This window comes from Eucyclogobius newberryi, unplaced genomic scaffold (genome assembly GCF_026437365.1).
Source record: "Eucyclogobius newberryi isolate DKJ021-1_F unplaced genomic scaffold, fEucNew1.0.hap1 SCAF_170, whole genome shotgun sequence".
NCBI classification, from domain to species: Eukaryota; Metazoa; Chordata; class Actinopteri; order Gobiiformes; family Gobiidae; genus Eucyclogobius; species Eucyclogobius newberryi.
Genome location: NW_027315802.1, coordinates 137,741 through 160,000, shown reverse-complemented (window position 1 = coordinate 160,000; position 22,260 = coordinate 137,741). Strand labels below are relative to the sequence as shown.

Below are 22,260 nucleotides of genomic sequence, written 5' to 3'. Positions count from 1 at the left end.
TAGTTGCAGTGTGAGTGACTCACCAGAGGATCTTTGAAGTACATGAGACGTCTCTGGTCCAGAGTGAACCAGCGCTTCTTGAAACCTTCAGTTTGCTGCAGACACAAACACCAGAACGTCACAAACAGGACGGACATAAAAGAAGAAGAGATTCTTTTACCTGCAGTCGACACTTCCTCTTGAAACTATAACATACTAAATAGAACCAGCTGAAGTGAATTAAAAACACCACATTCTAAAGTCGTAGGAAACGACACATTCTAACTGTGCCGTTTGTTGGTTAATCTGACGTTTCATTGTTGGTTAAATCAAGCATTTGGAGACGTTCCGTGAGGCGAGTTCTGGCTTCACACAAATTGAATTGAATGAAAAACAAAAAAGAATGATTTGCTCTCAAATCCCACCTCATCCATGTCATTCCTTTTGCTCCAGATAAACACTAATGACACAGATGAAATATCAGGCCGAGTCGACTACTACAGATCTTGGTAAACAAAGAAAAGATCGACTTTTGAATCATCTAAGACTAAATCAGACTTAAAGCTCGGATTATTCTTCTGCTCAGCCTGATCCTCTGTATTATTATATTTGTATTATAGAACGTGACTGTTTTTTGTATTTGTATTTGTATTATAGAACGTGACTGGTTTTTGTATTTGTATTTGTATTATAGAAAGTGACTGGTATTTGTATTTGTATTATAGAAAGTGACTGGTATTTGTATTTGTATTATAGAACGTGACTGTTTTTTGTATTTGTATTTGTATTATAGAACGTGACTGGTTTTTGTATTTGTATTTGTATTATAGAACGTGACTGTTTTTTGTATTTGTATTTGTATTATAGAACGTGACTGTTTTTTGTATTTGTATTTGTATTATAGAACGTGACTGTTTTTTGTATTTGTATTTGTATTATAGAAAGTGACTGGTATTTGTATTTGTATTATAGAAAGTGACTGGTATTTGTATTTGTATTATAGAAAGTGACTGGTATTTGTATTTGTATTATAGAAAGTGACTGGTATTTGTATTTGTATTATAGAAAGTGACTGGTATTTGTATTTGTATTATAGAAAGTGACTGGTATTTGTATTTGTATTTGTATTATAGAAAGTGACTGGTATTTATATTTGTATTATAGAAAGTGACAGGTATTTGTATTTGTATTATAGAAAGTGACTGGTATTTGTATTTGTATTTGTATTATAGAAAGTGACTGGTATTTGTATTTGTATTATAGAAAGTGACTGGTATTTGTATTTGTATTTGTATTATAGAACGTGACTGTTTTTTGTATTTGTATTTGTATTATAGAAAGTGACTGGTATTTGTATTTGTATTATAGAAAGTGACTGGTATTTGTATTTGTATTATAGAAAGTGACTGGTATTTGTATTTGTATTATAGAAAGTGACTGGTATTTGTATTTGTATTATAGAAAGTGACTGGTATTTGTATTTGTATTATAGAAAGTGACTGGTATTTGTATTTGTATTTGTATTATAGAAAGTGACTGGTATTTATATTTGTATTATAGAAAGTGACAGGTATTTGTATTTGTATTATAGAAAGTGACTGGTATTTGTATTTGTATTTGTATTATAGAAAGTGACTGGTATTTGTATTTGTATTATAGAAAGTGACTGGTATTTGTATTTGTATTATAGAAAGTGACTGGTATTTGTATTTGTATTATAGAAAGTGACTGGTATTTGTATTTGTATTTGTATTATAGAAAGTGACTGGTATTTGTATTTGTATTATAGAAAGTGACTGGTATTTGTATTTGTATTATAGAAAGTGACTGGTATTTGTATTTGTATTATAGAAAGTGACTGGTATTTGTATTTGTATTATAGAAAGTGACTGGTATTTGTATTTGTATTTGTATTTGTATTATAGAAAGTGACTGGTATTTGTATTTGTATTATAGAAAGTGACTGGTATTTGTATTTGTATTTGTATTATAGAAAGTGACCTGTATTTGTATTTGTATTTGTATTATAGAAAGTGACTGGTATTTGTATTTGTATTTGTATTATAGAAAGTGACTGGTATTTGTATTTGTATTATAGAAAGTGACTGGTATTTGTATTTGTATTTGTATTATAGAAAGTGACTGGTATTTGTATTTGTATTTGTATTATAGAAAGTGACTGGTATTTGTATTTGTATTATAGAAAGTGACTGGTATTTAGGCCCGAGCCCCAGCAGGGCGGTGGGTCTATTGCTCCCGCAACGCTGCCGAAGGCAGCGTTGCAACTGTCTGACCAAACATGCGGGCGCAGCCCGCATGTTTGTTACCCCGTCGCCCCTGGCAAGTACAGTGAACTAGCCCATGCCGAAGGCATGGATCATGCATACTTACTCCTGCTATGACAGAAAAAGTCAAGCATGGCCCATGCCGCAGGCATGGGCCATGCTTGTATCTGCTCAAATCAATGGAAGTCTATGGGGAGTGGGCGGGGCATTCCGACGGAATAGGGAGTGACGAGCGCGTAAGCGCTCGTAATGATGATTCCACCCCATGGCGGCATCGGGAAGGCTTAGAGCTTTCAAGCGATGTATAATTTGTTGTTATAGTGGAAACGGCTATATTGTTTTTGCTAAAAATATTATTATTTTTATTAGGCCCGAGCGCCACAAGCTGGCGAGAGGCCTATTAATCTCGTAAGGCCGTGCGAAGCACGGCTGCGAAAGTGCGCACGTAGTGCGCACGAAATCGAGCGCGAAGCGCTCGCCCACTTCCAAACACTCACTAACGCACTCCTTCACTCATGCACGCCCCGTGCATACTAATTAGTAGTAGGAAAATGGAACATTACCGTTGTAAACGGGCGAAGCCCGTGCAAAAGTGCGCACTAAACGAGCACCTTACATTGGGATGACGACCGCGAAGCGGTCGTCATCCCCATATAAAGCACTCATTTGCGCTAAGTAGCTCACGAATACGTTCCCCATCTCTTGCATGTTCCGTGCATATAAGCATGTAATGCAAAAATTGAACATTATTACTGTATAGAGGGCCAAAAACACAAAGTGGGCGGAGCCCACTCAAAATTATCGAAAGTACCCGTCAGTGACCAGGGACCCACACCATGAGGTAGGAAAGCGCGAGCGCTTTCCGAAAATGTATAGTTTATGATATTTGAAAAATGGGAAACATTGTTTTCGCATCGGAATATTATTCTTTCTTTCTTCTTCTCGGGACCAACCCCCCTATTTTTCACCCAGTGAACATTGACGAAAAGTCACAAAAATTTGCACACCTCTAAAAATCGTGCCTCTCTACATTCTGGCTATTTCCCTTTTCTAAAATAAAAAAAATTGGCGCGTCAGCGCCCCCAAATGTACCAAAAATGCATTGAGAGATTGGAAATGACCCAAAAAAAATCTGATCGTAGAATCATGAAATTTGGCGCAGAGGTAGATGGTGACAAGAGAAGTAAAAAATATTATTACGGCAACGCCGTCCGCCCAACCAAATGTCGGCCATATTGCTTCAAAAATGGCTAAACATGACTTCGGAGTTTTTCCAAACGTCGTACTTTTACGAACTCCTCCCAGGGCGTTGGCCCTAAAAAGCTGAAATTCGGTGAAAATGCTACTGAGGAGTGGGACATCAAAAGTTATCCAAATTACATTGATACCTCTCACGGTCTCTGTGCGGCGAAGCCGCAAACTGTAGCTAGAATTTCAGAAATCTCCCATATTTAAAATTTCTGCCGTTTGCGCAGATAAAGTCCGAATTGCGTCAAATTAGAATCAGTTGTTAAACTCTTTGCCCTAAACCTACTTGAAGTGAAATAAATTAATTTGGAGCCACAGCGCCCCCTACAGATTTTATATGGAGGTTAAATGTTTAGTTTTGCGAAATTTTATGAAATTTGACACACAACTCAATTTTGGCCTCCCCATCAAAAAAGTCAATGAGACCCATGTCATAATTGTTATGGCGTTGCCGTAGCAATGACCAAAACCTCCCTTGTTATTCCAATGGGGAAATCGCCAGAACATGTTTACACTTTAGACTTTCACAAACTCCTCCCAGGGCTTTAGCCCTATTAACCTGAAATTTGGTGAGGCTCATCTTCAGGGGTGGACCATCAAAAGTTATCCACATTTTTATTCAAAGAGTCACGGTGTCTGTGCGGCAAAGCCGCACATTTTGCCAAGAATTCAAAATAAAATTGCTTTTTGATGGTAAAACAAAGTGAGAAGATGTGACAGCTTCACAGATTCAGCAGTAGGCGTAATAAAAGGACAATTGGGGCGCGTTAGCGCCCCCTCCTCTTGCGGCGTGGCGGCGGCGTGGCGAGGGCCGATCATTGCCGCTTGCGGCTATATTTTTTATTATTTTTCTTGTTCTTCTTCAGCGCTTTGAGCTCTAATTTGACCCCCTGAACATGCTCAAAAACTCACCAAACTTTGCCCAAAATTCAGAATCGGCGAAAAATTTTGTTTTTTCTGGGCCATTTTTTTTTTCGTTAAAAAATGGCGCGACAGCGCCACCGACAAAAGTCAAAATACATTGCGCCTATGGGAGACGCCCCGAGGTCAACTTTGTCGTAAAGCTACGAAATTCGGGACACGCATTCCTCTCGTGAGGACAAAAAAAAAATATTATTGTGGCCACGCCCCCAGACTTACCCTATGGCCGCCATCTTCCTTTGAAAATGAAAACACGCTGTGTTAGCCATTTTGTTCACGTCAAACTTTGACAAACTCCTCCTAGGGCGTTTAGCCCACCGACTTCAAAATCGGCGGACGTCCTCTGGACAAGTGGGGCATCTAAAGTTATCCAATTTTTTGAGATACCTTTTACGGTCTGTGTGCGGCGCAGCCGCAAAGTTGGACAACTTATTTTGGAATATTGCAGATCTAAAAATTGCTCCCATTTGATCAAAACCAGTCCGATTAGGACCAAATTTGAATCAGTTGTTAAACTTTCTAGTTTGGACCAGTTTAGCCTGACAAAATTGAAATGGCCGCGATAGCGCCCCCTACGGAGTGACCTTTAAATTAACATTGAAGGTCAAAAATTAGTTTTACCAAAATTGTCTAAACTTTACCCAAAATTCTATTTTGCCGTCCCAATCACAAAAGCCAATCACAAAAATGCCTAATTTTTTACGGCGTAGTCGTAGCGATGACAGAAACCTCCCATGTTATCCCTATGGGAAAACCACAAAATCTCTCAAATTACCACATTTTTATGTTTTACACTTTAACGAAGTCCTCCTAGTGCGTTTTGCCCACCGACCTCAAAATCGGTGTACGTCCTCTAGACAAGTGGTGTATCTAAAGTTATCCAAATTTTAAGGATAACTTTTACGGTCTCTGTGCGACGGAGCCGCAAACGTTTCCCAGAATTCTGACTATTTGGCCTTCAGAGTGGCCTATAAACAATAGAGTTTTTCCAAATGACATGATATTTTGAACAAAATTCTAATTTGCCATCCTGATCATAAAAGTATGAGAGCCAAAGTCATATTTTGTACGGCGTAACCGTAGCGTTGACAGAAACATCCCATGTTATCCTCATGGGAAAATCGTAGAATCACTCAAATCACCACATTTTTACGCTTCACACTTTAACAAACTCCTCCTAGGGCGATAGCCCGATCAAGTTCATATTTGGAGAATATCATCTACACAAGCGGGGCATCAAAACTTACCCATATTTTGATTCTAAGTGCTACGGTCTCTGTGTGGCGGACCCGCAAATATATGTCAGAAATGGGAAAACAGCGAAATCTCTAAAATGACCACATTTTTACGCTTCACACTTTAACGAACTCCTCCTAGGGCGATTGCCTGATCAAGCTCATATTTGGAGAATATCATCTACACAAGCGGGGCATCAAAAGTCAGTCATATTTTGATTTTAAGTGCTACGGTCTCTGTGTGGCGGACCCGCAAATATATGTCAGAAATGGGAAAACAGCGAAATCTCTGAAATGTTCACATTTACGCTTCACACTTTAACAAACTCCTCCGTGGGCAATAGCTCGATCAAGCTTTACTTTGGGAAATATCATCTACACAAGCGCGGCATCAAAAGTTATCCATATTTTTATTCCAAGTGCTACGGTCTCTGTGCGGCGGAGCAGCAAATTTGACTGACACTTGTGTTCATTTGCACTGGATTGGCCATGTCCAATGTGTCGCCGTCTGTCAAGTTCTTTTTTTATTCAACACACAATAAGGGCGCCATCTTTATCAAGTCGAAAGCGCAGAGTCGGAAGGCCGGCGGCCCGCGAGGGCCGTTGGATGCCGCTTGCGGCTTTAATTGTATTTGTATTTGTATTATAGAAAGTGACTGGTATTTGTATTTGTATTTGTATTATAGAAAGCTCATGAAAACACAGAATTACAGAACATACGAAACAGAACGTTCATTAAACTGGTGCTTTAACCCCATGAGCAGACTTTCAGGTCTCCAGCAGTGATTCAGCCTAAACCAGGACTAAACCAGGACTAAACCAGGCCTAAACCAGGACTGAACCAGGAATAAACCAGGACTAAACCTGGACTGAACCAGGACTAAACCAGGTCTAAACCAAGACTAAACCAAGACTAAACCAGGCCTAAACCAGGACTGAACCAGGACTAAACCTGGACTGAACCAGGACTAAACCAGGACTAAACCAAGACTAAACCAAGACTAAACCAGGCCTAAACCAGGACTGAACCAGGACTAAACCTGGACTGAACCAGGACTAAACCAGGACTAAACCAAGACTAAACCAAGACTAAACCAGGCCTAAACCAGGACTGAACCAGGAATAAACCAGGACTAAACCAGGACTAAACCAGGACTAAACCAAGACTAAACCAAGACTAAAACAAGACTAAACCAGGAATGAACCAGGACTAAACCAGGACTAAACCAGGACTAAACCAGGACTAAACCAGGCCTTAACCAAGACTAAACCAGGACTAAACCAGGACTAAACCAAGACTAAACCAAGACTAAACCAGGCCTAAACCGGGACTAAACCAGGACTAAACCAGGACTAAACCAAGACTAAACCAAGACTAAACCAGGCCTAAACCGGGACTAAACCAGGACTAAACCAGGCCTTAACCAAGACTAAACCAGGCCTAAACCAGGCCTAAACCGGGACTAAACCAGGACTAAACCAGGACTAAACCAAGACTAAACCGAAATTAAACCAGGACTAAATCATGATTTAAACTATTTTACATCAGACTGAATATATTCTCTCACATTCACATTGTAATAGGCCAAACACTGGAGGGTCTGAACCTGTGGATAAGCGATAAGGCACAGACATGAGGACAGCGCTGTGTTCACTGGAGGAGCCGTTACTGACGCAGATGAAGAAGGAAACCCTCTGTCCAAACAGTGCTGGTTTGGTTTGTAGCATTTATAAAGTCGTCACTAGGCAACAGAGCCTTCACTACCAGCTGCTCTGATTGGCTGCTCTAAAGTTATTGGAACCTCACAATTTGAGGGTCAATGTGATTCTGAACTCTGGAGAGGCAAAGCAGGCTTAAAATCGAGTTACACATCCTCTAGTGCTGAAGGCTCTTACTAACGCCAACATGATTCCAGATCTCAGCAACACGCCTCCAGTTTGAAAAGTCTAAAAGCAATATTTATATACAGAAATACAGTTATTTATTGGAGGGGATTCAGCTCGGACGTCCCACACCGCGGCCGTCCTGAATGACCTCACAAAGATCGAGGGGCGCGTGCAGGAAGAGTCAAGTAAAAGTGCAGCGTTGGGTTTTCCACCATCAATACTTTAAAAACCAGATTGCGTTGCAGTCGATACACTTGAATTTTTTATCAGCCAAATGCAGAGTTCAAACAGAAGTCGCAGAACTTTGTGAAGAAGGTGCCAGGGTTTTTTTTAAGTTAAAAATAGCATCTTAGTTATTTTAAATCACATTTTAATTCATTTAGGGCTGATGAATTTTGGAAATACATTTAAATGTGATTTTTCTTGCAACGCTGCTAGATTTGCAATTGTTTAAATACTGGTAGTAGGATTCTATTTAAAGATTACATTAGACATTTGAGAAAAGACGGCAACAATTTTACTCACTACAAAGTAATGCTCCAAAAACGACTCAAGTAAAAGTGAGAGTACCTTAAAGAGTAACTGTTTGAAAGTAACATCTGATTCAAAATTTAAACTTAATGTAATTGGAAGGACAAGACATTAAATATTGCACAAAATCTTATTGGACTATATCTGACGGAGCGATGCAAGAAACACAAACGTTCAAATGATTTCATAGTCAACATGAATACATTTAGTCACAGTGAGAAGCGGAACCAGGACTTTAGCTCAAGTAAGAGACCGTTATGTCAAATTAAATAATACTCAAGTAGGAGTAAAAGTATAATGTCAAAAAGTTACACCAAGATGTACTTTGTTGCTGTTGAAAAGGTGAATTGTAGCTGAGTAAATGTATTCAAGTGCTGCCCCGCTCAACTCTGACCAGGGATTATTATTAATTATTTTCTTATTATCAGTGTTTAACAGGGCTTTTATTACTGAAGAAAGAAAACCACTAGCATTGAATACAACTGATCAAAATAGTGTCAAACAACTAAATAGCTTATCATGAGCTCACTTATTATATTACTATTATATCAGTCGTTAGTGAGACGAGGGAAGGGTTATCACGCTCTCCTCCTGCTGCCTCGCTCTTTCCTCTCTTTACAACTGCAATCAAATCCAAATCACAATCTGAATGAGAGATGTTAGCAAAGACTGCAATTATTGAAGTGTCATCATTTTCTCCACATATACAACAAAATATCCTCTTACTCTTTGTAAAAGCTGCTCGCCCTGTAGTTTACAACATTATAGTGAAATATTATAATGATTCACGTTTGTGCGGCTGCCTCCAGAGATCTAGTGCCGTCACTCTAAGAACACTTGAAGAAAGACAAAACCAGGTCAAAATGGTTCCTTCTCCAGCGTGTCGAGGTCGCAGAGGTCAAGGAGGGCAGGACAGGAGAAGGGCACAAGGGCAATGAGATAAGGTGCCCTGGAACAAGGGCCAGTGATTCATACACTCTTTATCCTGGACTCTACTCCACCTTTTTAAACCTTTTTGTCTCGCTCCTCTTATTTGTTCTCCACTTGCTTTTTTTCCGGGGAATACGCCATCTTCTCCATGTATCCCTCCTAGAGCACTCACCCTGGGTCCAGTCTTCTCCATGTGTCCCTCCCAGAGCACTCACCCTGGGTCCAGTCTTCTCCATGTATCCCTCCCAGAGCACTCACCCTAGGCCCAGTCTTCTCCATGTGTCCCTCCCAGAGCACTCACCCTAGGCCCAGTCTTCTCCATGTATCCCTCCCAGAGCACTCACCCTAGGCCCAGTCTTCTCCATGTGTCCCTCCCAGAGCACTCACCCTAGGCCCAGTCTTCTCCATGTATCCCTCCTTCCGGAAGTTTCTCGTCAGTTTTGGCACCAGCTGAAAAGATATGACACAACTTGAACTTGTGTCTGTGTCTGTGTCTGTGTCTGTGTCTGTGTCTGTGTCTGTGTCTGTGTCTGTGTCTGTGTCTGTGTCTGTGTGTGTGTGTGTGTGTCTGTGTGTCTGTGTGTCTGTGTGTCTGTGTGTCTGTGTGTGTGTGTGTGTGTCTGTGTGTCTGTGTGTCTGTGTGTCTGTGTGTGTGTGTGTGTGTGTCTGTGTCTGTGTGTGTGTGTGTGTGTGTGTCTGTGTGTCTGTGTGTCTGTGTGTGTGTGTGTGTGTGTGTGTCTGTGTCTGTGTGTCTGTGTGTGTGTGTGTCTGTGTGTGTGTGTGTGTGTGTCTGTGTCTGTGTGTCTGTGTGTGTGTGTGTCTGTGTGTGTGTGTGTGTGTGTCTGTGTCTGTGTCTGTGTGTCTGTGTGTCTGTGTGTGTGTGTGTCTGTGTGTCTGTGTGTGTGTGTGTGTGTCTGTGTCTGTGTCTGTGTGTCTGTGTGTCTGTGTGTGTGTGTGTCTGTGTGTCTGTGTGTGTGTGTGTGTGTGTGTCAGGTCTTTTCTCATGTTTTGGGGCAACAGTCAGAGCAGCATCAGCAAAGTGTTGGTTAAACGCATCACAAACATATTTTGATGTTGTCAGGCTTGTATCTGGAATCATTTAACTTGGTACGAAGGACAGTCAATGGACAGTAAATGGACAGTAAATGGACAGTCAATGGACAGTCAATGGACAGTCAATGGACAGTCAATGGACAGTCAATGGACAGTAAATGGACAGTAAATGGACAGTAAATGGACAGTAAATGGACAGTGCTGGTGTATTCTGTTTTCCTGCAGCTCACCTCTGCGTCTGTGGCTCCAGGAAAAGCCACTTTGAGATAATGGAGCTGCACGGCACGAATCGAGTTGTACCAGTCAACAATTTCCTGAAAAACAGCGTCAAAAACAGAAAATGAATGAAAGAAAAGAGAAGAGGAGCAAATGACTGGAGTCTGAAAAGTGTGAAATAGCCTTCTTAAGACGCCGGGGTTATATAATCCTTGTTTCTGATAAGAATATACTGTACTTAAATTGGAGAGTTTTCCAATAGTTTTCCGTTCATTGTTTCAGCAAAGAAAATTACAGAATAAAAGAAAAAAACAGCACAATTCTTTATCAGGAGCTTCACATTTAACTCTTTAATAGTTTTCAGAATCCATCGTAAATACTTCAAAGTTCATTTTTAAACATGTACTTTAATAGTAGAAAAATATTCAGTTTGGACAGTTTTTTTTTTTTTAGAAAAACAAAAAGCTTTGACTCTCATCCAAGACTTATTCTCAATCTGCGGATCGAGTCTGGGAACTCACACATTTACAGCTCTGAGTCTGCCTCTTGATAAAGGGAGCTCTTCTTTGTATCTTCACAGCCTGTAATGGACAATCTACATCCTACTGTGACCCCACATTTGCTCCCTCCTCACTGACGACCTGATGAGCACCAGAATTCCCTGGGCGTCTACCGCTCCAAGGTTTCATCACACTATTATATACGACCGGTTGGTTGTACCTTAAACCTACATTTCTGTTTAAAGAAGGTGGAGATGCCCCGGCCATTCTCATGCTCCTCAGGTGACTCGTGGATGAGAGTTGTTAAAAACACAACTACAACTGAACCTTTTTCTACTGCTGGACGAGGGATTATACCGGAAGTCCTTCAATACTTTTACTTAAATGAGAAATGCTTCTTTGTCCTCCATTATAGCCCTGAACCTTTAGTGCTCTCATTACGGTCATAGGCCAAAGGATCATGGTCTGTGTAGTTCCCTCATTACATTAGATCAGGGGTGTTAAACATGGGGATGTTTCTGCACTTTTCTGATCCACTTTACACTTTTCACATTTGTCTGATAATTAAACCCAATCTAATATGTTTAAAGACATAATATTGTCTGAATATGTAGTTATTGTGATACTACAAAAATATGGATATGGGCCAGCCCTAATCTGAACCATATTTGATCAACACAAAGATATCTCGAAGATTTTTCATTGTTCAGAAAACAGAAGACATTTTGATAATTAAGTTTACATCTCTCTTCATTTGGTCTCTTTTTCTCTTCTTTTCAATGAGAAAAAGTAACCAAAGAACACTCGAGTACACAGGGCCGACCTCTGGGACTATTTAACCTCTGCTTTTCAGTCCATTTTCATACTTGATTCTTTTCAAAAACAATTAAATCTGACGTTAATTCACACAAACGTTTAATGCGATATTTTCTGTTTTGCATCATGTTCACTCTCTCCAGCACAATCATTTGGACATTTTTCTTGTATGTGCAAATCATGTGCTGGTGTAACTGCTGATTTAGTCATTTCACTCTCAAAATGACTTATTTCATGCTGTTTTGTTGTCTTCATTGCAGTTTTCCAGGTCCGATTGTTTGGAGTCGTTATCCGCCTCTCGGCACAAAGTATTGTTAATTCTTCTGTCAGATGTTTGATCGTTTGACAAATGAAGAGTTTAAAATGCCACGGTTCTTTGGATTGTTCTGAAATATGAAAACTCATGGAGAGAATGTCCTGAGACCGGCCCACTGCAAAACAGCCTCAACTCTGTCTGTCAAAATGACCATAATGCATCAGTCTTTCTGGAGTAATCATTCACTCCTCAAAATATATAGTTGTACTTTTCAACCGACTAAAGCTAAACTCAAATTGCCAACGATCAGCGCTGCAACTAACTATTATTTTAGTAGCTTTTTTTTTTTCAAAATGATTCATTCTATTTAACATTTTGATATTTTGAATACATTTACAATTAAATAAAGGTTGACATTTGATGACTGAAGGCTTCTAGAGAGAGAATACTTACAAATAAAGTGTATTATTGATATTATTGAGGTTTATAGAGATGTCCATTGAACAGACATTTTTGAGCACTCAAGCCTCCAATGCAGAACAATAAAGGATTACCGTATTTTCCAGACAATAAGTCATTTTTTCATAGTTTTGGCCAACGACTTATATGTGATATCATTAGCATACGTACACCTATTCACCATGTTCTCTAATTGTTATTATTTTAAATTGCGTTTCAAGATCAAATTTCTGTTCTTGGTCTTGGATTTTATCAAATACATTTCCCCCCAAAAATGCGACTTATACACCAGTGCGACTTATATATGTATTTTTTTCTTCTCTGTTATGCATTTTTTGGCTGGTGTGACTTACAATCCTGAGCGACTTATAGTCTGGAAAATACGGTACTCAAACCTGGATGACTCCATCTAAATGCAACTTTGAATAAGATCATTCTGAGAGAACAAGTTGTGACAGGGTTAGAAGCTTAGAAAAGTCTATTCTACATCAAATGTCCTTCAGAGACACATGTGGGTGTCCTCTTCCAGCAGTGAATTCTCAACACAATCTTAAATCTGAAATAAAGAGTAGATTTGTACCTTGCCATTGTCGGAGTACACAAAGATGTTCCTGGTGCTGTAGTCCTTGAGGTATGTGATCTGGAGTCCGTTGGGGGTCCCCATCTTCTCCGGCTGAAACGTGGCGTTGACCGTGTCCACTTTGATCACTGCTTTGGGCTCTTTGGCCTGAGACACAGAAAAGACATGTTTCCACTGCTACATTTACCTCTCAACTGGGACCTTCTCAATACACAGCGGAATTGTGACGTCACACATCAGTTTTCAGTTAGCCCAGTGTTGAACCAGTTCTGTGGGTGGGACATGGGGGTATGAGGACCCATGTGGCCACGTGCAAAGGGGAAAACGTCAGACCACAGTCCACAGAAAGCATGGCATGTCCGGAGTAGAGGCTCAAACTTTGGATATTGTAAAACAAACGCAGTGTGGTGGAGTGTAAATAAAAAGGCACCTTGACCTTGATTCTGAAGTGACACACAACGGCTCTTTAGAATCCAAAGTAGGACTGAAGTACAGCACTGTATAGTCCCACAGCAAGTCACAGGTAACTTGAAATACTGCAGTTACTTCTTACGTATCGCAGCACTAAGTTTGAACACTAATAGTTTGAATGTGGTTATTGTTACAGGCCTTACATTCCACTGGGCGTGTTTTATCTCCTCACGGCTGCACTGCACAGACGCCAAATAACTGTTCAGTCCAAAGTGCAGACACGCCCTGTTTTACATGAGCTCAATCTTTAGCTCACAATCACAGAACTCAGAATTTACGTTTATCATTTTACTTATGCAGAATTTAAAGTCGTTTAAGGAATGAAAGAAAAACACATAATTGTATGCATTTATTGTATTTTCCGGACTATAAGACGCACCAGCCAAGAAATGCTGTTGCAAGTGTGAAAATAACAAACAATATCACATATAAGTCGCTCCGGAGTGTAAGTATATAAGTATAAATGTAAGTATAAGTCACATCCCGGCAAAAACTATGAAAAAAGGTGCGACTTATAGTCCAGAAAATACGGTATTTAAGATAAGAGAACCTTTATCACAAATGACCTCACAATAAGAGCTGTGTTTTCTATTTTTCTCACTAATTCTATGACGTCTGAAGCTTAAATTGTGTGCAAACACCATGACGCTTCCTCTTGCAAAGTAACAGTACTCTAAACACGAGCAGAATGCAGTTACTGAGACTGTAAGTATTCATATTTTCGGTTTTCAGTCAACTCTGTCAAAGTGCTTGCTCTTCACTGGTTCATCTCTACATTAAAGTGTTTGTGGTAAAAGTGCTGCTTACGTCGTATTTGGTGAAGTACTTCAGAGTGCCCTCTCGCTCCGACAGCACGAACCTCCGGCTGAGGAACTGTCCGTTGTCTCGCCCGCGCTTCATCAGCATTCCCTCTCTCACTCCTGAAGGAAACACCAGAAGCATCAGGACCTCTGCACACCACTGGGGACTGTGTGTGAACAGAGGCTGCGTCCCAATGTCCAGCGGCTAAAAAACAACTCAAAATGTCCCACAAAACACTGGTCAGTTTTGACCAAAATGCACTGTGAAAGTCCTGACTTTTTAACTGGACACAAAAGACTGAATGAAAGCAGAAGACCTGTTTAAATGAACTGTTGACTCGAGAATATGAACAAAAACGCGCCGCAAAGTCGCTAGCGTTAGCCGTTTATCTTAGCTGTAGATGGCCATCACAGGCAAAAAGTTGAATAATCCAATCCGTCGGTTGTTTAATGCGAGATCCATGACTTGTGTGGTGATTATAAGTGCATAAATAAAGTGCCAGATGGATTTTACCAGCGTTTATTACAGAAATTGAGTTTTGCAGACCGTTTTTCCACTTGGACGACGCTAGAGTCACATGACGAATCCGTGATTGAGTGCACGGTAAAGTCTGATGAATACTGCGGGACATTGTGATTATTAGAGCTGGATTCGCAGGTCGTAGTTTCTTAAAAGCACCAGACTCGGAAGCTCCTCTGTGTTTTTAAAGTCCACACTCCTACACCGGACTGATATTTTCTACGGCTGAATCAAAAATAGTGTCGTTTAAAAGCTTTAACGCAGTTGGATCTTCGGAGAACATGCGAGCAAGAAACAAATCAGCCTCACAAAAATATGTCAAAAATAATCATAGTAAAACAACACTTCATTAAAGAGATGCACATTTAATATAATATTAATCATCAGCAATGGGTTTAAAACGTTAATTAAGCTTTTATTGAAAGATGAAGATGTTAAGGACCTTTAAGTGAGATTGACCTGATCTCATCCACTGATATTGAGCTCTAAAGCGTAGAATCAGACAGAACTCTGGCTCGTACCTTCCTCGTACGTGAAAGGTTTCCCCGGCTCTGAAAACTCCTTCCTCTCGTACTTGGCCCTGATCCACTGCTCCCTCAGAACCCTCGGCACAAACAACAAGAAGGTCCAGAGATTTGAACAAGACAGCTCCGATTATGTCATGATGAACAGTAGATGTGACGTGACTCACTGACAGTCTTTGTGAGTGGGTTTGTAATAATACACAGGAACAGCAGCTTCGTATTTACTCTTCATCTTCTCGTTTCCGTGCTCCGCCATGAACTGGAACACAAACACACTTCAGCACTAAAGACCTGATTTAGCTCCGGTTTAGCTCTGGTTTCAAACTGGTTTAGCTCTGGTCCAGTCCTGGTCCAGTCCTGGTCCAGTCCTGGTTCAGTCCTGGTTCAGTCCAGTCCTGGTCCAGTCCTGGTTCAGTCCTGGTTCAGTCCAGTCCTGGTTCAGTCCTGGTTCAGTCCTGGTCCAGTCCTGGTTCAGTCCTGGTTCAGTCCTGGTTCAGTCCTGGTTCAGTCCTGGTTTAGTCCTGGTTCAGTCCTGGTTCAGTCCTGGTCCAGTCCTGGTTCAGTCCTGGTTCAGTCCTGGTTCAGTCCTGGTCCAGTCCTGGTTCAGTCCAGTCCTGGTCCAGTCCTGGTTCAGTCCTGGTCCAGTCCCAGTTGTACCTGTATCTCGTGGTCGTCCCAGTGCGACAGACTGAGGGACTTGACTTTGCTCATGTCGGGCAGGTTTCTGTGGACTCCAGAACAGTCCAGGCAGATGAAGACGCCCAGAGAACAGGAGCCCCAGCTCGGCTCTGAAACAGAACTCACATTGTCAGACTGAAGTGACTCAATTTGTATAATTTGAAGTAGGTTAAGAAATGTAACAAAATACACATTTTATAGACAGTCTTCATTCATTCATTTTATTTATTTATACAGGGAAAACCCAATGAGAAAAGTTCTCTTTTTGCATGAGCCCCTGTTAAACCCAACACAACATAAACCACAAACAAACAGGACACTGAAACACAACTAAAATAATCATTCAAATGAACCAATACATAAAAACACATTTATACATACAATCTGAGATACAATTATATAAAACAAGTGCATCTGCACTGAGGGTCGTCCATGACCAGTTCTTTAAAGTCATTAAAAGGCATGAAATGATTAAATGTATAAAGTCTCTGTGTTTTGTTCCACAGGAGCCTTTTTTCCTGTCTCTGTGTTGACACGATGGGATTGTAAGATAAAAATGACCTCAAAGTCAGTGCTGTTCTCTTCACATCCAAAGATCACATTCTACACCTCACACCTCACAGTTATTTATTGTATTCAATTAAAATGTATCAATAAATAATATGAATGTAAAGATTTGAGCTGTAAAGAGTCAAATAAGTGACTTTTATAACTCATTATAGACACTACGCATTGTGCTCTGTATTTACTCCAGCTCATGATGATTAAGAACACAGTCCTCTTCCTGTGCAGACAGTACGTTTGTATCTACTGCATGTTACAGGTTTTATACATGCAAAAATACATTTAGACAAATTTTTAGAAAAGGTTTTTGGGGGAATTCTCCTGCTTTAAGGTTTCAGTGTCAGTTGCATTAAGTAGTTCCAATATTATCGATTATTGTGATATTTTCAGATTTTCTTTTATACTTTTGAAAACTTTGAGTCACATTTTACATAGAAGACGTTTGTTAAAAGAAAGCTACATTTCCCTTTAGGACAATGAACAATGATGTTTTATTCTAATTACACTGACGTCACAGGCAGTAGTTTGTGACTAATAAGGGACTTTTATCAATCTACTTTTGGTGAGGAAAAATACACTCTTCAATTGTTCCAAATAAACACAACCGGGAACCACCCATAATATTATCTTGTTTAAGGATAAGTCATCATGAAATAAGTGCCAGCCTTTGGTCTGAGCCACACAGCTGCAGAAACACAACTTTACATCGAGAAACTGAGATTGTGTTTGTCCATTTACATTTGGAAAGGGCTTGAACGCTGGTGAGTTTCATCCAATGTGAAACTGTATTTGCCATAAACAGTGCAACAATGACACAATGTAAAAGTATGAAATCAAATCAAGGCCAAAATTGTGAACGGAAAAACCCAATTTATGTTATTTCCAATTCAACTTAGTTTTTTAGCATCAATTAAGTGTCAAACGATTATTGCCATTGTGCATTAAGACTTTTTAAATACATTTTGACCAAATAAAGGTTGAAATATGGCGACTGAAGGCTTCTAGATCAGGGGTGGGCAATTACTTTCCTCCGAGGGCCATATTCGAATCCAGGCAAGTAGCGGTTGGCCCACCATCATTGGTGTGAAAAAAAAAAAATCAAATATAGGTTATTGAATCTATCATTTAATTCATTTCACGTCATATTTATTAAGGATACAAGTGCAGACAGATGCCTGAGGGCAAAAAAGGAACAAATATTTAAATATTACTTGGACAATCTTGGGGGGCCGGATTGAAAGGCCTTGCGGGCCGGATGTGGCCCGCGGGCCGTAGTTTGCCCACCCCTGTTCTAGATAGACAATATGTACGATTAAAGTGTATTATTGGTGATAATAACAAACTGTTTAGTCTTTTTTGACATTTTGATTTAATAATTCTGCTGTCTTTGTCATAAAAAAGGTCTTTTGTATGTTTTAGTCCAGATAATGATTAAAATCATGAAAAATACAACTATAATTATGTTTTTTATATCGACTAGTCACAAGAAGGGACGACACAGTATCAGATTTTAGCGTTATGATTATTGTGAGAAAAAAACATCACAATTTCAGGATTATTCACGATTATGACTAAGCAACAGTGAAAGCTTTCTTTTTCTTTCATTCAGTTTGTGAGCGGCTTTACAAAAAAAAAAAAACATTCTGAAAGATTAAATAAATGTGACAAAAACAGCCTGATAAAAACTGTTATTTACATTGAGGCAAGTTTTATTGAACAAAAAATACTGCATTTTGCTTCTAAAACTGTCACAATTATTATTTTTTTGGTTCTTACGATTCTGTTGTGACCTGAATAAAACAATTATCAGTTAACCTAATAATCTTGATTAATTCCCAGTCACAAGATTAGACGTAATTATGGTAAACGTTGCAGCCCTAAATTAAACCTTCAGCTTTAGTCCTGAGGTTTGTGCGGTAAAAAGCTTATAAGAAGATCAAGTCAGAGCTGATATACAGGAAATACTTTGACTATTGCTCTTCAGAGTGAAGAGTGCAGTGACAGAAAATATGTATGAAGTCCTCTTTGAGAACTAAATGTCCCATGAGCTCCGTCTTAAAGCTGTTTGCTCTGTAGTTTCCACTCAAATACACCAGATTCTTCTTAGTTCTAATTCTTCAGTAGTTCATATTTTCATCCTTCTAAAGATGTTTTTGTGGACTGGATTTTGCTTCTAAAATAATATACACAATAGTAAATGCAAGTAGTTCTGTCAGGATGATTATAACATCCAATTATTGTTCAATAAATAAAAGATGGAACAACAGTTTTGGGGCTCAGAATTGACCACATTACAATAATGTCGTACCGTATTTTCCACACTACAAGACGCACTTAAAAAACCTTTAATTTTCTACAAAACGACAGTGCGCCAAATGAATGGATCCATTCTGGTTGTGCTCACTGACCTCAAATCGATTTTGTGTGGTACACGTTTTGTTTCGCTTAATGCGGCTTATAGTCCGGAAAATATGGTAAAAGTATTTTTGCAGTACAATAATATTTGAGCTGTTGAGAGTTTATTAAGTAAATGCAAAAGGGTTTTATTCGGCTAATTGCGATTTTTGTCAGACAAAACGTGGACAAATGTACTAAACTAAAACATGGACAAATGTACTCGACTAGAACATGGACAAATGTACTCGACTAAAACATGGACAAATGTACTCGACTAAAACATGGACAAATGTACTCGACTAGAACATGGACAAATGTACTCGACTAGAACATGGACAAATGTACTCGACTAAAACATGGACAAATGTACTCGACTAGAACATGGACAAATGTACTAGGAACTAAGACCTCTAAACCTCCACAAAGCTGTTATTTTCCAGAACTAAACCAGGACTAAATCCAAACTTGGTCAGAAGGTGAGTCCCTGCAGCAGGAGGACAACACTTGCATCTGATCGTGTCTTAAGAGCTGCCGTTTCAGCTAAATACAGCTCCATTCTGTAAAACGCAGTGGGACAGTGCGAGCAGAGAACAAGCCGGAACATGTCACATTTTTGCCTTTGACTTGGGAGAATGAAGCTGCAGAGTTGTAGTTGTGGTTGTGCTCAGGAATTTTCAGAAAACTTTGGATACAGATTTGACATGAAGAGCTTTTGACTCCAGACAGTTTAGGACTTGACTTAATTATACGAAAAGTCAAACGGAGTCTTTCCTGAACCCGTGCAATACTAATTAATAACTATATACGCTATATTCAGGCCGTTTTATGACGACTGCAGGTGCGTTTCTGGATTTGTACACTGACATTTAGATAACATCGTGAATGTTGCTTGGAAAATATGCACATTTCTGTTGCATTGACATAATAGTGTCTGAATAATGTTATTTTGAAGCTAAAAAAGAACATTTTTCATTATCACCCAGCACTACATGGAGTTATGTTATGGAATCCTTTGAACGAACGTTGTAGTGTGGTCAAAAACAAAATACTGGAACTTTATTGTAATAGTTTAAGTGATTTGGTTAAAGATTCATAAGGGATATACTATAAAAAATGTTGGTGGTCTGGTAAGGTTTGGGCTCTTTAATGATGTAAATAAGGAGCAGGAAATATAATCCTTTAATTGTAGTTACATGTTCAAAAAGAAACCAGCCTTTTCTTTAATGATGCGAATCACAGTTGTTGTTTTGGAGAAATGAAAAGCAGAATATCAAGAATATCTATAGTAAAGTTTATAGTCTATAATTAAAACTATAATAATGACTGTAAAAAGAGCTGAGAGAAAATAAAATCAACACAAGTGTCTCGTCGACCCTTAAACCTCAAACAAGACGTTACAGACACATTTTAGCACTGAGAAAATATCATCTGAATATTGTTATCACCATAATGCAAAAAGTATATTCAACAATTAGATTTGCATAATCGTTTGGTCTTAGTTACTTTTGTGGTCCAACTGTAGCATGATTTAGTCCACGTTTAGTCCTCTGGCGGTTCATTTGAGAGACTTCAGAGGGACAAATTTGGCATATTTTTGTGTTAAATGACTGAGGATTTTATATCTGTCTTGTTTATTTTCAGGAAATGTAATATTGAAAGTTATTTTGAATACACAAAATTAAATTAAATCGAAAATCAACATCAATCAATGTGAGAAAATGTCCATTCCAACCACTAAACACTGAGCCGTTTCCTTCTTTCCCAGTTACAGCCTAAAGTCAAGACTTTCCTACTTCCTGGAAACAAAAAACTAGGTAATTTTCCTCCACATTAGTTTTTCTGTGGCCCCGGGGTTCAAGCTTCACGGCAGCTGCAGAACAACAGAACAATAAACGCTTTGATTTATTCCCTTAAATCTTATTACCTGTGGCGTTTCCCACAAGCCCCGCCCACACCTGCACCTCCGCTAATAACGCAGTAACAGCAAAAGCTACGCATATTATGACTTTAAGCCTTCGATTTGAGAGGAATTGCCCAGATTAAGCGTGATGTACACGTTTGAGCGTCTGGTCCGGGTCAATCCGCGCTGCCGGGCCTGAAACGTGCACTTTGACGCACAGATCCTCGCGGTTCCGTCTCACCTGGCGCGCCGCAGTCCGCGCACACGTCATTCCCCGGCTTCTGCAGGATTTCCTTCAGAACGCGCGTAGATCTGGTGTTCGCAGACATCGTCCTGTCCTGGAGTGTCCTGGAGTGTCCTGGAGTGTCCTGGAGTGTCCTGGAGTGAGGAAGTGTCCAGCGTAAAGTGACTTACAGGCTCCAGGTGCAGACAGAGGAGAAAGGCGTATCCCTCCGCGTACGGGAAGAGGACATGTCCAAACATGCGCGCGCACCTTTCTCTTCCTCCTTCACATTAAAGGAGACATTATGCGCTTTCCCCCTATATAACATGTCCTAACTATAACTATAACATAACTATAACATAACTATAACATAACTATAACATAACTATAACATAACTATAACATAACTATAACTATAACATAACTATAACATAACCATAACCATAACCATAACCATAACTATAACATAACTATAACATAACTATAACTATAACATAACTATAACTATAACATAACTATAACATAACTATAACATAACTATAACTATAACATAACTATAACTATAACATAACTATAACATAACTATAACATAACTATAACTATAACATAACTATAACTATAACATAACTATAACATAACTAGAACTAGAACTAGAACCATAACTATAACAACTATAACATAACTATAACATAACTATAACTATAACCATAACTATAACATAACTATAACCATAACTATAACTATAACATAACTATAACTATAACTATAACCATAACTATAACATAACTATAACATAACTATAACATAACTATAACTATAACATAACTATAACTATAACATAACTATAACATAACTATAACTATAACTATAACCATAACTATAACATAACTATAACTATAACCATAACTATAACATAACCATAACCATAACCATAACCATAACTATAACTATAACTATAACATAACTATAACTATAACATAACTATAACCATAACTATAACATAACTATAACTATAACTATAACATAACTATAACATAACTATAACTATAACCATAACTATAACATAACTATAACATAACCATAACCATAACTATAACTATAACATAACTATAACTATAACATAACTATAACTATAACAATAACTATAACATAACTATAACTATAACTATAACTATAACATAACTATAACATAACCATAACCATAACCATAACTATAACTATAACATAACTATAACTATAACTATAACCATAACTATAACATAACTATAACATAACTATAACATAATT

General features: G+C 38.9%; 1 protein-coding gene across 1 annotated transcript in view; it reads right to left on the bottom strand.

Annotated features, from left to right (window-relative positions):
* LOC140363661 (arf-GAP with dual PH domain-containing protein 1-like) overlaps nucleotides 1-21,091 on the bottom strand; it is a 34,917-nt gene extending 13,826 nt beyond the window's left edge. The window contains exons 1-9 of the mRNA XM_072450265.1: nucleotides 20,992-21,091; nucleotides 15,869-15,999; nucleotides 15,379-15,470; nucleotides 15,209-15,291; nucleotides 14,175-14,287; nucleotides 12,897-13,043; nucleotides 10,300-10,383; nucleotides 9,404-9,466; nucleotides 24-95 (exon numbers count right to left, since the gene is read on the bottom strand). Coding sequence (XP_072306366.1) covers nucleotides 24-95; nucleotides 9,404-9,466; nucleotides 10,300-10,383; nucleotides 12,897-13,043; nucleotides 14,175-14,287; nucleotides 15,209-15,291; nucleotides 15,379-15,470; nucleotides 15,869-15,999; nucleotides 20,992-21,079 — 873 coding nt within the window. The 5' untranslated portion in view covers nucleotides 21,080-21,091. The remainder of the gene's footprint in view (nucleotides 1-23; nucleotides 96-9,403; nucleotides 9,467-10,299; nucleotides 10,384-12,896; nucleotides 13,044-14,174; nucleotides 14,288-15,208; nucleotides 15,292-15,378; nucleotides 15,471-15,868; nucleotides 16,000-20,991) is intronic.
* Nucleotides 21,092-22,260: the final 1,169 nt, after the last annotated feature.